Source organism: Podarcis liolepis (assembly GCF_965112155.1).
Source record: "Podarcis liolepis genome assembly, chromosome: 2".
Classification (NCBI taxonomy): domain Eukaryota; kingdom Metazoa; phylum Chordata; class Lepidosauria; order Squamata; family Lacertidae; genus Podarcis; species Podarcis liolepis.
Window position 1 is genome coordinate 126,087,381 of NC_139555.1, and position 14,960 is coordinate 126,102,340.

General features: G+C 48.2%; 2 protein-coding genes across 9 annotated transcripts in view; both read right to left on the bottom strand.

The window, feature by feature from the left end:
- Window positions 1-14,960, bottom strand: part of LOC310701328 (uncharacterized protein) — a 110,286-nt gene that overhangs the window by 32,298 nt on the left and 63,028 nt on the right. The window contains exon 2 of one of the 8 annotated variants that reach the window (XM_083492071.1): window positions 1,105-1,144. The exons of 2 other annotated variants lie outside the window; for them this stretch is intronic. Coding sequence is in view for 2 of the 6 variants with exons in the window: in XM_083492067.1 (XP_083348193.1) it covers window positions 470-539 (70 nt within the window). In the remaining 4 variants the exon portion in view is untranslated. Of the gene's footprint in view, window positions 1-469; window positions 956-1,104; window positions 1,145-1,922; window positions 2,076-13,651; window positions 13,853-14,118; window positions 14,285-14,960 lie in introns of those variants that run through there. 5 more of the 8 variants (XM_083492068.1, XM_083492075.1, XM_083492069.1 and 2 more) reach the window with 5 other exon arrangements.
- On the bottom strand, window positions 5,227-14,368 carry LOC310701649 (uncharacterized protein). Its single transcript, XM_083492876.1, has 3 exons — window positions 14,320-14,368; window positions 13,011-13,080; window positions 5,227-10,138 (listed from the first exon to the last, which is right to left on the bottom strand). Exon 3 carries the CDS (start codon window positions 10,105-10,107, stop codon window positions 8,695-8,697), a length of 1,413 nt encoding a protein of 470 aa, XP_083349002.1. The 5' UTR covers window positions 10,108-10,138; window positions 13,011-13,080; window positions 14,320-14,368; the 3' UTR covers window positions 5,227-8,694.

The window sequence follows — 14,960 nt, forward strand, 5'->3', positions numbered from 1 at the left end:
AAGGGCTAATAAAAGGTTTATGGCCTCAGCATTTGTGGGCTGCAGGCTGAGGATGTGAACTGTGGACCAGGAAGACTCACAATCTCCATTATCCTGAGAGTCTCTTTGTAGATTTTGCGTAGTTATTTTGGAATTCCTACTGCAATGTCGGTTCATGAAAAGTTACGGATGGAGAAAATTACACGGTTGCTGTAAACTATCATCCCAAACACAAACTCTCACTCACATACTGTCTGTAAATTTGGCAAGTTCCCAACCCTTTCCTGTAATACTGGCAATTCCAGGCCTGCAGATGCACATCCCTGGGTGTAGAGCCTCCAGCCACAGGCATTGTCTATCATGGAAATGCCCCAGACTGGGGCGGATTGTGGATCTTTGGATGCTGATAGATTGTATCTCCGTTTGTAACCCACTCTGACATTGCCTACAAAAAATAAAAGTAATACAATTGCTTTCAGGATATACTTACCGATAAACCCTGAAAACCTTTTTGTAGCATCCTTCCCCCATATTCCTGGCTCCCTCAGCACCACCACCATCAATTAACCATGCAGAGGAAACACTTAAGGATGGGAGCCTGAGAGAGAGGAATAGGTCTCTGGCTACTTCCTGGGCGGGGCTTCCAGAAGCAAAGAGCTGCTTTGGAGAAGGCCTCCTCCTCCCTCCTCCCTCCCAGGACCTTCCAGCTTTTTCTCTCTTCTGCTCTCCAAGGTGGACCAACGGTTTGACTTGGTATAATGCAGCCCACAGCCAGCCATGCAGTAGCTTTCGAGGATCAGTGCGGAGAGGATGTTGCTTCCATGGGGGAAATGTGGGGGAATCAGTGGAAAAACCCCCACCATCAGGGACAACTCTCTCTCTCCGGTTGACTTGAAGAAGTGGCAGATTCCTGGGCAGGAGGGAGAAGCCAAGGCAGACCCACCACCGGAGATTCCTCCTCCAGCACCCAAGGACGGAGACATCTCTCCAAAAGGAAGTGTCTCTCTCTCTCCCCCCCTCTCTGCTCGGCTGGGCTTCTATCTCCCAGGGATGCTCCCCAAGTTCCCCTGCCCCCTCCGTCCCACAGTCTCCCCTGCGCCCAGAGACCCCCTTGGCACCGCTCACCCCTCGCCCTCTGCGCCGAATCTCTCCCGGGCGCACCAACCTCTCCTCCCTCCGTCCCACTCTCCATCCGGAGGGGCCTCCCGAGGCGGGGGGGGGGGTGTCTCTATCCAGGGCTATTTCCCTTCCTTTAACCCTTTCGTGGACTCCGTCTTTCCCTCAAGGCGCAGGAGTACTTCGAGGGATTCCTGCCAGGGGGGAACGGCAGAGGGCGTCATGTTTGGGTCCTGGGATCAAATCCAGGGCTGCTTGGGAACGGGGGGCTTCGTGGGGACCCCCTTGGTGGGCATCACGTTTCAGTTAGGACAAGAGAGCCCAGGGGGTGCAGGGCAGTTCAGCCTCGCTTGAGCCCCCGGGGGAAAGAGACGCGTGTGGAGGGGAGGGCGCTGCAAAGGAGAGGGCAGCTGGATTGCATGGATCGGGGGCCTTGAGCACCTCCTGGACCCCCAGGAAAAAAGAAATATGGGGGGGGCTCCAAAGGAGATCCTGCCACGCAATCCCTGCAGGTGTTGGGCCCCCCCTTCGCAGCAGGATTGCGGGGATCGGAGCCCCTGCTTATGAGGCCCAGGAGAGGGGCTTTTTTGCGGGCAGGGGTGAAACTAGGCTGGATTTCCCCCGAGTCAAAGACCCAACTGGAGACATTTGCGTCCCCACAAAGACATCCTCAACGGCGCCCTGCTGGAGGCGCCACATGGTGCAAAAAAACAACCACCCCCGCCTGGCCACCCCCATAGCTATGGCTCTGTTTGCAGGAGGGGTCTCTGTCTTTTCCTCTTTACCTCCCCCCTAAATCGCCCCCTTTCCCCACGCAGCGTCTTTACCTCTTTGTCCTCTCTGGACCTCCGCCTCCCTTGCTCGCTGTTCCGGGTTCCTTCCCCGCAATATAAAGCGGAGTGGGGGGTGAGGGGAATTAGTCAACCCACACCCCTCCTCCCCTTCCCCTCCCACTTTCCACTTTGGGCCCCCTGGAAACTTCCGACCTATAGACACTTCGGGTTCCTTGTCGCAGGCGCGCGCCTCTAGAGCTACGTTGGCAGAGCAGCCCCTGCCTGTGTGGGGATGGAAACCGGAAGAGATGGCGCTGCCTTTGGCCTCCTGCTCTTGGGGCTCCGTCGGGAAATGGCCCCCTCCTCCCCCCAAGTCGCCTCTCTCCCCACAGCGGAGAGTGGAAATGGGGGCGGGAGCGGGGGGCTTCCTATTTGTGTGCGAGATGATGGATGGATGTTTCCCTCCACAGCAGGGTGGCAGCTGCACACTTATTCTTTCCTTATTTACTTTTGTTGTTGTATCATTTCAATAGAGTTAAGTTGAGGGTCTTACGGAGACTCTTCCTGGCTCCTCAAAAAGGCCAGAAGAACAGGAAAGGCATAATCCATGTCTGCTGAAGATTGGCATAGGTAATAAGGAGGCAGTAATAAGACGCAGGGGCTGTGCTGATTTATTACAATTATTTGTATAGTTTAAATAATATACATATATATGTATGTGTGACTATTATTATTTATTTCTCTATTTATTATTTATACCCTGCCCATCTGCCTGGGTTTCCCCAGCCACTTTGGGTGGCTCCCAACCAAATATTAAAAACACGATAAAACATCTTCCCTAAACTGGGCTGCCTTCATAAATATATATCAATATTTATCTGTTTTCCAATGATTGTTTTTCCTATATCTTTAGCAGTTGTCTTCCAAAAAGAGATGGAAACCCAGGTTTGTGAAACCCTTGTGTACACAGTGGTCTGCTTGCAGGAAGACTCCCCAAAAGCATGATTGAAGAATTAGTTCATCATCATCATCATCATCATTATTATTATTCCCAGCCATTCTGGATGCCTTCCAACAGAATATTAAAAATACATGAAAACATCAATCATTAAAACCTTCCTTAAACAGAGCTGCCTTCAGATGTCTTCTAAACGTCAGATGGTTGTTTATTTCTTTGATATATGATGGGAGGGCTTTCCACAGAGCGGGCGCCAGTACTGAGACGGCCCTCTGCCTGGTTGCCTGTAACTTCGCTTCTCACAGTGAGGGAACCGCCAGAAGGCCCTCGGAGCTGGATCTCATTGTCCTGGCAAAACGATGAGGGTGGAGATGCTCCTTCAGGTCTACTGGGCCAAGGTCGTTTAGGGTTTAAAGGTCAGCACCAACACTTTGAATTGTGCTCAAAAACATACTGGGAGCCAGTGCAGGTCTTTCAAGACTGGTGTTGTTATGTGGTCTTGGCCGCTCCCAGTCACCTGTCTAGCTGCAGCATTCTGGATTAGTTGTCGTTTCCAGGTCACCTTCAAAGGTAGCCCCACGGAGAGCGCGTTGCAGTAGTCCAAGCGGGAGATAACTAGAGCATGCCCCACTATGGAGAGACAGTCTGCGGGCAGGTAGGGTCTCAGCCTGCATACCAGAGGCAGCTGGTAGACACTGCCATGGACACAGAATTGACCTGTGCCTCCATGCACAGCTGTGAGTCCAAAATGACTCCCAGGCTGCACACCTGGTTCTTCAGGGGCACAGTTACCCCTTTCAGGACCAGGAATTCTCCAATCTTGCCTGCCCCGTCCCCCAAAACAGGGCATCTGTCTTGTCAGGATTCAACCTCAATCCGTTAGCCGCCATATATCCTCCAACCGCCTCCAGGCACTCACACAGGACTTTCACCACCTTCACTGGTTCCGATTTGAAAGAGAGGTAGAACTGGGTCTAGATCTCTCCCAGCAGCATGTGGAAGAGGATGGAACCCTGTGGCACCCCACAAGTGAGAGCCCAGGGGTCCAACACTCATCCCCCAAGACCACCTTCTGGATACGACCCAGGAGAAAGGAGCGGACCCACTGCATAACAGTGCCGCCAGCTCCCAGCTCCTCTACATGTTCCAGGAGGTTGTTGTGGTCAATGGTATTAAAGGCCTCTGAGAAATCCAGCATAACTTTTTAATGAGGGTGAAAGAGGAGAGCGCAAAAATATGGTCCGAACCTCAACATCAAAAAGAAGATCATGGCCTCTGCTTCCATCACTGCCTGGCAAATAGAAGGGGAAGAAATGGAGGCAGTGAGAGATTTTACTTTCCTGATCTCCATGATCACTGCATATGGTGACAGCAGCCACAAAATTAAAAGACGCCTGCTTCTTGGGAGAAAAGCAATGACAAACCTGGACAGCATCTTAAAAAGTAAAGGCATCACCTTGCCAACAAATGTCTGTATAGTAAAACCTATGGTTTTCCCAGTAGTGATGTATGGAAGTGAGAGCTGGACCATCAAGAAGGCTGATCGCCAAAGAATTGATGCTTTTGAATTCTGGTGCTGGAGGAGACTCTTGAGAGTCCCATGGACTGCAAGAAGATCCAACCTCTCCATTCTGAAGGAAATCAGCCCTGAGTGCTCACTGGAAGGACAGATCCTGAAGCTAAGGCTCCAATACTTTGGCCACCTCATGAGAAGACACCCTGGGAAAGACCCTGATGTTGGGAAAGATGGAGAGCACAAGGAGAAGGGGACGGCAGAGGACGAGATGGTTGGACAGTGTTCTCGAAGCTACCAACATGAGTCTGACCAAACTGCAGGAGGCCGTGGAAGACAGGAGTGCCTGGCGTGCTCTGGTGCATGGGGTCACGCAGAGTCAGACACACCGAAACAAAAAAAATTGTGAAACGCCCCCTGAGGAGGTTCCCCTGGAAGAGACAATTGTCTATACCAGAGTTCAACATGAGGGTCAAGCTGGAGAAACAACTGTAACTTGTTTCTAAGCTTGAAAGGGGGGAATGTGGCAAGGCCACCGGGAAGAGTTTACCTTTGTGCCTTATGTATCCTAACAGTAATGGCTTGGCTCTCGCACAGACGCAAGACACCGACAGTTATTATCTCAAGGTTTATTGCTCAAACACATAAATCACTCTGGAGTTCCTTCACTCCGTGTCTGACTCCAAGTTTGCAGTTGCCAAGTTTAAACTCCGCCCCTTCCTCTTCTTCCAACAGAGGAAAAAACCCTTTCGCTTCTGCACTTCTTTTTTATAATAATTTTTATTAAGTTTTCCATTTAACAATCCAATCAAATCACATTAATTGTTCCAAATTATACCAATACATATTACATAATCCTGAATTTTTTGTTGGGGGTCCCCATGTTTCGAGCTCGGTAAGGGTCCAATCATCTCATATTTCTACTGCTTTTGCTGTTCACAAATCCCATCTTCCAGTCTTCTTGTTGTTATCATTTTTCTTCTTAATAGCCTCTGAGTTGTTTCTGCAGGCGAGTTAAACCAAACATTGTTATGTTTCTGTGTGAACTTTGTAAGGCTCTCCTTAAATCACCACACGCTGATCCAACAGTCCTGTTCGAGCGGCAGGCGCCATTTTAGTCTGTTCTGACGTAATAAAGTCTTACGCGTCTGCTCATTAATTTTCCCAGACCAGTTGGACCATAAATCAGTCTTTCCAGGGGAGGGTTTGCTGACTCAAAGACACAATCCAAACATGTTAACAAAGCAATGGCTCACCTCCCCCTTCTGACTATCAGTCTCGCAACTTAGTCTGTCTCATAATGGTGGATCCCGGTTAAGTGCGTCATCAGAGAGCCTTTCATTTTCTTCATACCTTCTAAAAAGGAAATCCTTTAGTTAATATTTTTGTTTCCACACAGTTGTTTTCCCATCTCGCTTGCTATCAGTCATATGACGGTTCTTCTAGGGGAGGGTTTGTTAGGCAGTATCGTAAATAAAAGAAGAGGCTCCCCCCCCCTTTCGGTTCCGTTTTTACATACCAACATAGCTGTAATTCTTAGAAGTAATCTGCTGTTCAGTTCATTCCCATCGCTTTTAACTTCTCAGTGGCTGGCTTAATTAGCAGTTAAAATATCCTTTCCTTCGCTCAAAACATGTGCATTTACTTTTTATATCCAATTGTTAATCTTAAGTAATGCAACCAGCGTCGCTCTCAGAAGTAGCTTCAGGGAGATCCAGAGCTCACTCGAGGGCTTTCCGTCCAGTGCCCCCACCCCCTCCTTCTTTTGAACTCAGAGGTGATTTATGGGCAACCGCGGGCGAGGCAGCATCTTCTCATCCCCTGGGAAGAAATCGGGAGGCTGATATACTCCCATAATCAGCCCCTAAACTACCTCGTGTGAGCCGGAGAGATGGTATTGTCGGCCATCTTCCCAGGCGCCCCTAGCGGCCCCCCGCCTCCGCTCTTTTCCCCTCCTCTCACTGACCTTTTTGCACCTTCGAGTTTTGGGGCTAGCTATTCCTGGCCCCTCTCCTTCTGTCTCTGAGCTAAGATTGGTATCTGCTGCTTGCTCTCTGTTCTCTGAAGCTATGCCACTCGGCTGCCCCTCCTCCCTCTCCCATTCCAGTGTCCTTATCTCCCTTTGCCTGCTTGGATTCCCAGCCTCTGTGAGCTCCGGAACGAAGATGACACCTAACAATGCTTAATGTTAATGCTTAATGTTAATGCTAAAGTAAAGCCGGCCTTTCAGGGATCAAACTGTGAACTGAAAGGTGAGTATTTTTTTTATTATTTTTTAAGGAAAGACTCTTTTCTCTTTTAGGAGGGATAAAAGGGGACACGAGGAATAATCCACCTGGGCAAGCCAGATTGGATGACTTACCTAAAGAGATTCAAATGAATCTGCAAACTATCTTCCTGCTATATTCAGGGGAAACTGCTCTGCTACATCACTCACTAGCATGAGTGAAGGAAGGATATCACTTATTCAACATATCCTTTCCTACTATCCTTAACATTCCCACAGTTGTCCCTTAGCATTATAAGTTTGGGACCTGCCTGAACATCTTTCCACATAATCATCATCCGTATGGTTTCTCCCCTGTGTCTGTTATTTGGGGGATAATTGGCTAGGAGCTTACAGTGAAGCATTTAACACACACCTGTGCCACCGCCGGGCACATTGCTGCCAGAGGCTCTGATGGTGCCCACTCTGCTCTATGTGAGGAATAAAACACTGGCTCCTAAAGCTGAAAGGCCTAGGAGCCTTTCATATAAATTCTGAGCCCATTGGTGAAATAGTAAAATTTATTTAAAGAAAAACATTGTTGCAAGCATGGGGGAGCTATTCAGGCACACCCAGGTCAGAACAACACAGGCGTTTAACTTCCCCCCGGGGTAAATGTCCCTCCTGTAACCTGGCGCAGAGGTTACAGCCTATCAGACCGCCCGATCATACCTGATGCCCATCCCTTATTGCCCTTATTTGGTCAAAGCCCCACCCCCAGAATTTACCTATTGACAAAAGCAGCACACCGAAAGCTGCCCTAGTTTTGTGTGTTAACCACTATGGGTTCCAATTGCAAACATAAGTGAGTTTCATATCTTATAAAGCTAAAAAGGCAAAACACATTTAGACTACCACTTTGTTCCAATCACGGGTGCAAGCAGGCTTCGTATCTGGGTCCCAGCTACAAGCTATATGATGCCACCAGAGATAATGTTTTATTTCAACACTTCAACCTTGACGTAGCCAAAAATGAGGAAGTGCAGTAACACATTTAATTCGTACAATATAAACTATATACAAGGATTTCAAGACTACCATCTGCATGTAAGAAGATGCTTTCAGATTTCTGTCTTAATTGTTCCTTATTGCAATTATAACAATGGGAGTGATGCGACTCTTCGTATATTAAACAACTGTACATCCAAAGCAACACAAAAAGTCTCACACTCCACTTTTCACAACTCTCGCATCCCAACTTCAAACATGAACATTTCCAATCTCTCCACCAAAGACCAAAAAATCATGTGACTCTCAGCCCACCATTATTCACCACCAGCTCTCCAGATGACACCCCCTCCCTAACATTACATTGCATCTTGTATTCTACTATTTTAAGATGTTACCTGCATTACTTTCCGTACTCCTTACATTTAAAGGGTTTCACCCATGTGAAATTGATGTATTTTATAGTGTCCACTTTGACTGAAACTCTTTCCACACTCTGTACATTTAAATGGTTTCTCCCCTGTGTGAGTTCGCTGATGTATTCTAAGGTTTCTTTGGCTATTAAATCCTGCTGTCCAGTCAGCGCTTCCCTGTGTAGCTCTGCTGGGGGGCTGACCTGGGCAGGAAAGCAGAGTCGCAGCGGTCCTGCAGTCCGTGTGAGATAGAGGGATAAATCAAGTCCAGAGACAGTTCGTTGCCATCTCTAAAAAGTGTTTATTTACAAGCCATAAATCAGTCTCATTCCATCAGAGCTTTCCGGCATCTTTCCCGTGCTAAAAGCACACACAGTCTCTCTTGCAGTGTCTCTCAGTCTAGAGTGAAACCAACTCTCACAGACAAAGACAGACAAAGCCTGTGACGTACGGCCCTGCTTCAGGCCCCTCCCAGATACAGGTCACCAAGGAGTTTTAACCCTGTAAACTCCAAACTCCATAGTTTCCACTTCAACTGAAGCTCTTTCCACACTCTATACATTCAAATGGTTTTTCCCGTGTGAGTTCGTTGATGTAGTTTACAGTGTCCACTTTGATTGAAGCTCTTTCCACACACTATGCATTTAAATGGTTTCTCCCCTGTGTGAGTTCGATGATGTAGTTTATAGTGTCCACTTTGATTGAAGGTTTTCCCACACTGCATACATTTAAATGGTTTCTCCCGTGTGAGTTCGATGATGTATTCTAAGGTTTCCACTTCGACTGAAGCTCTTTCCACACTCTATACATTCAAATGGTTTTTCCCCTGTGTGAGTTCGATGATGTATTCGAAGATGTCCTCTATGAGTGAAGCTCTTTCCACACTCTATACATTCAAATGGTTTCTCCCCTGTGTGGGTTCGATGATGTAGGTGAAGTTTCCCACTTTCACGGAAGCTCTTTCCACACTCCATACAACTGAATGGTTTCTCCCCTGTGTGAGTTCGCTGATGTATTCTAAGGCTTGAACTATGACTGAAGCTTTTCCCACACTCCAAACATTTAAATGGTTTTTCCCCTGTGTGAGTTCGATGATGTAGTCGAAGATGTCCTCTATGGGTGAAGCTCTTTCCACACTCTATACAGTCAAATGGTTTCTCCCCTGTGTGAGTTTGTTGATGTAGTCTATAGTTTCCACTATGATTGAAACTTTTCCCACACTGCATACATTTAAATGGTTTCTGCCCTGCGTGGGTTCGATGATGTTGTTGAAATTTCTCACTTTGACTGAAGCTCCTTCCACACTCTATACATTTAAATGGTTTCTCCACTGTGTGAGTTTGTTGATGTAGTCTATAGTGTCCACTTTGACTGAAGCTCTTTCCACACTCTACACATTTAAATGGTTTTTCCCCAGTGTGAGTTTGTTGATGTTGTCTTAAGTTTCCCCTTTGACTGAAGGTTTTCCCACACTGCATACATTTAAATGGTTTCTCCCCTGTGTGAGTTCGATGATGTAGTCGAAGTTTCCCACCACGAGAGAAGCTCTTTCCACACTCTATACATTTAAATGGTTTCTCCCCTGTGTGAGTTCGATGATGTAGGCGAAGTTTCCCACTTTCACTGAAGCTCTTTCCACACTCCATACATATGAATGGTTTCTCCCCTGTGTGAGTTCGCTGATGTATTCTAAAGTTTCCCCTTCGACTGAAGCTCTTTCCACACTCTATACATTCAAATGGTTTTTCCCCTGTGTGAGTTCGTTGATGTAGTCTTAAGTGTCCGCTTTGACTGAAGGTCTTCCCACACTGCATACATTTAAATGGTTTCTCCCCTGTGTGAGTTCGATGATGTATTGTAAGGGTTTCACTTCGATTGAAGCTCTTTCCACACTCTATACATTTAAATGGTTTCTCCCCTATGTGAGCTCGATGATGTAGTCGAAGTTTCCCACTATGAGCGTAGCTCTTTCCACACTCTATACATTTAAATGGTTTCTCCCCTGTGTGAGTTCGATGATGTATTCTAAGGTTTTCACTTCGAATGAAGCTCTTTCCACACTCTATACATTCAAATAGTTTCTTCGTTAATCCTTTTGAATTTACAGATGGCACCCCAGAACTCTTGCCTGACTTCTCCATCGTCTGCTTCAGAGTGCAGGGAGACAAAATCCTGTTGGTGTTTCAAGGGAGAGAACAAAGGAATATGACACACATCAAGTTCAATTGGCACTCATCCCAATTAGTATTTATAATTATGATGTGCCACCTGATCTCGTTCCCGTTTTCTGACACTGGACTATCCTAGTGTAAATTCTCTGCCCAGGCCTCTCTCACTGTCCTTTCTCCATTTGCCTCACTCCTGGACGTACCTCCTCTATTTCAATGCGGAATCTGTGTCACACTGAAGAAGCTCGATATTAAACATCAATATATAAGTGCACTTAATGGAAACTTCAGCCTTGGACATTTAGCATTGATTCATTCATGGGGTGAAGCTGTTAGTTTTATTGCTGGAGACACAAATTTATTCCTGAGATATCAAATACATTAATAGTATTATGTCATGGGGTGTTGGGGCTGGGATAGTACCTCTTGTGGGGGACATATAGGGCTCCTTCTGGGATGATTGGTCCACCATTAATCCCCAACCTGTACTCAGCTCTCACCTGTGGGTCCTAGACGCTGTCAGCATGCAACAGCACACACAACCCAGGAAAAGCTTTGACAGGCCAACTAAACCAGTTAAGGATAATTGATGGGTCTCAATCCCTTGGTGAGATGGGGACTTTCACTGCATGTGATGACAGGCTCTGGCACATTGAGCAGACGAGACCAATAGTGACTCCAATGGTTAAGCGGGTGGTTTATGCAAGTGCCGTAGAGGGAACTGAGGGGCTCATCAACCTGGGAAGGGAGGCCAAGAAGCAGAAGAAAAACTCTGATCCTAAACCTCTGCAGACTTGCATGAATATCTTCAGGAAAAGAAGAGGCTAAGCAGTAAACCCTACACAAATCGGGAGTGCCGTCCTTAAGACGATTGTGTTGGAGTGTTGTGGGTATCAAGGAGTTAACACTATGCTAAGTAGAAATGCTGACTCAGTTCCATGTGGTGAGTCAGCATCCCAAGAGATGGTGTGCTGCCTAATTGGTCTATAGCCAGCTTGTATACAGAGGTATGCTTGACTTCTCCACAATGGCTTCTCCCCCGTATGTAGGAAGGCTGATTTATGGTACTTTATGATGCTGCAGGACTGCAGTTGGAATAAAGCCCTCCTTGCAACACAGCTGGACTCCTGAGCGCTTTATATGGAGCTTCTATCGGTCCAAATACATTGCAAGATGTTGGATGGAGTCCTTGTATGCCTCCTTCCGGTAACTCCTGGGGCCAAGCTGGGGCCAAAAATATTGCTCTGCTTCCCTTTGGACCATATCAAGAAGGTTGAGAAGGTTGAGATAGGTCTGCTCCCCCCCGGGAATCGAGGAGGATTTTCACAAGATCGGCAAAAGGTCCACCTAGACGTCTGGCAAGGCTGCCGTTTCTTGTGAGGAGAACCAGAACTTACAGGGTTAAACAGTTCTGTGTGACCGTCTCACATCTTGAGGCCTGGTTTTGTTCACATACGGGAATCTTTCTTTGCGTGTTAGTTACTTTTGCTTTTAGCTGTTGAGCCGGAGAGAATGTCCGCCCAATCTCCGGGGTGATTTATGATGGTTTTTCTGTACATAATAAAGCCTTTTTAGATTAGGCAAGAAGCCTGTGTACAGACTGGGATTTATCACCCACACAAGGCAAAACCGCTGCTCCATTACATTCCGAAGATTTCTATGGTGGGAAACATCAGGAAAGCTCAAAATCTGCTTCTTTTGGGGAGAATTTGTATTTTTAGAAAGCTCAACAACTCTGTCCGGATTTTTGCATTTTTAAATGGGGCCACCCTGCTGGAGAAGATGGCCTTGTCGTGTAGGCAGCCCAGGACATCCACACACACTGCCCTGTATTCTGCGGGGGTCACGTCTGTGCTTCTAACACCCCTGTTTGACTTCAACCTCATGGAGACTCTACATTGTGTCTCGAGGCAGATGGATGTCAACAAAAGGGGGTGGAAGGACAGAATCTGACTTTTGAGAGAGGAGGTGCAGTCAGAGATGCTTCCACCAGAAGAGAGCGTGAGGGGGGAAACCATCGTTAGATGACATTTAGGATCCCTGCCTCCATTTCTCAGCCTGAATCGTAACTCAGAATCTCGATTCTGAACTCAGTTCAGAACCTTCAGATCTATCCTCTGGTTGGCCGTCTTCTGGAATATAAACCAGACCCCTTTGAGGGTATCATCAAAACCTTCATTTAGTGTGGGCACCTTGGATTTGGAGTCTAGGTATCAATCATAATCCCTGAAAACGTGTCTCAGTGACCCTTGGTATCTATACCCACCCGGACCTCCCAAGTGAGTCTGAGCTCCTAGAGGAACCATCTATGGTGAGGTGCGACACCTCTGGCACTCCAGATGTGGTTGGACTCAAAGTGCCATCAGCCCAAGCAAGGATGGCCAACGACCAGGGATGATGGGAGTTCTACTGGAACAGCATCTGGAGGGACACACTTTCTCCATCTTCCTCCTCCTCTGAAAAAGCTAAATATCTGTATTGTTTCCCCCTTCCTCCGTGATGTGTAACATCTTCCTGATACACTCCAACCAACTGCACACATTCCCTAATCCTGCACCATTTACTTCCTGAGGCGGCTCCATTGTGTCCACCTTCTCAGAACCACCCACCATTTCAGTAGCAGTCCTTCAGTTCCCAGCTATTACTCCCCCTCCCCCTACGGAGGAATTATTCATCTGAATCCGAGGGGCTGGGAGTCCTGAGTGGGGAGACAGTTGTTGGCCCTCCTGGGGGGTTTCTCTTTGGCTGGTCCTTGTGAGAAGAGGATGATGGACGAGGTGGGCCCTGATCCTAATACAGCAGGACTTTTCTCATGTTCCCACAAAATGAAACGAGACCTACAAGATACAGTCTGCCAGGCAAGAGGAAGGACATACCTCTCAAAGTCTCTGCATTTTTCTGTTTCAAGGAAGAAGTTGAGCGCAGACTTGCTGATCAGATTCTCTCCTGTGTGGAATGAGTAAAATGGAAGTGCTATTTACGTCACTGGAAAAGTATTCAAAAATATTCATGTGTTGAAAAAAGTCTAACAAAGTAGCTGGTGTCCCATTAAGGGCTAATAAAAGGTTTATGGTCTCAGCATTTGTGGGCTGCAGGCTGAGGATGTGAACTGTGGACCAGGAAGACTCGCAATCTCCATTATCCTGAGAGTCTCTTTGTAGATTTTGCATAATTATTTTGGAATTCCTACCGCAATATCGGTTCTTGAAAAGTTACGGATGGAGAAACTTACACAGTTGCTGTAAACTATCACCCCCCACACAAACTCACTCACATACAGTCTGTAAATTTGGCAAGTTCCCAACCCTTTCCTGTAATACTGGCAATTCCAGGCCTGCAGATGCACATCCCTGGGTGTAGAGCCTTCAGCCACAGGCATTGTCTATCATGGAAATGCCCCAGACTGGGGCGGATTATGGATCTTTGGATGCTGATAGATTGTATCTCAGTTTGTAACCCACTCTGACATTGCCTACAAAAAATAAAAGTAATAGAAATGCTTTCAGGATATACTTACCAATAAACCCTGAAAACCTTTTTGTAGCATCCTTCCCCCATATTCCTGGATTGGTATATATACATCATCAGCACCAGCACCATCGATTAACCATGCAGAGGAAACACTTAAGAATGGGAGCCTGAGAGAGAGGCAGAGGTATCTGGCTACTTCCTGGGCGGGGCTTCCAGAAGCAAAGAGCCGCTTTGGAGAAGGCCTCCTCCTCCCTCCTCCCTCTCAGGACCTTCAACCTTTTTCTCTCTTCTGCTCTCCAAGGTGGACCAAGGGTTTGACTTGGTATAATGCAGCCCACAGCCACCAATGCAGTAGCTTGAGAGGATCAGTGGGGAGAGGATTGAGCTTCCATGGGGGGAAAGGTGGGGGAATCAGTGGAAAGAACCCCACCATCAGGGACAACTCTCTCTCTCGGGTCGACTTGAAGGAGTGGCAGATTCCTGGGCAGGAGGGAGAAGCCAAGGCAGACCCACCACCGGAGATTCCTCCTCCAGCGCCCAAGGATGGAGACATCTCTCCAAAAGGAAGAGTCTTCCTCCCTCCCTCTCTGCTCGGCTGGCCTCCTATCCCCCAGGGATGCTGCCATTCCTCCCTCAGCCCCCCAACTTCCTCTGCCCACCTCCCTCCGTCCCACAGTCTCCCCTGCGCCCAGAGACCCCCTTGGCATCGCTCACCCCTCGCCCTCTGCGCCGCATCTCTCCCGGGCGCGCCAACCTCTCCATCCGGAGGGGCCTCCCAAGACGGAGATGGGGGGGGTCTCTATCCAGGCCTATTTCACTTCCTTTAACCCTTTCGTGGCCTCCGTCTCTCCCTCAAGGCGCAGGGATTCCTGCCAGGGGGGAACGGCAAAGGGCGGGGGGGCGTCGTGTTTGGGTCCTGGGTTCAAATCCAAGGCTGCTTGGGGACGGGGGTCTTCGTGGGGACCCCCTTGTTGGGCATCACGTTTCAGTTCAGGCAAGAGAGCCCGGGGGGGGGGGTGCAGGGCAGTTCAGCCTCGCTTGAGCCCCCGGGGAAAAGAGACGCGTGTGGAGGGGGGGGCGCTGCAAAGGAGAGGGCAGCTGGATTGCATGGATCGGGGGCCTTGAGCACCTCCTGGACCCCCAGGAAAAAGAAACATGGGTGGTGGTGGGGGGCTCCAAAGGAGATCCTGCCACGCAATCCCTGCAGGTGTTGGGCCCCCCCCTTCGCAGCAGGATTGCGGGGATCGGAGCCCCTCCTTATGAGGCCCAGGAGGGGGGCTTTTTTGCGGGCAGGGGTGAAACTAGGCTGTATTTCCCCCGAGTCAAAGACCCAACTGGAGACATTTGCGTCCCCA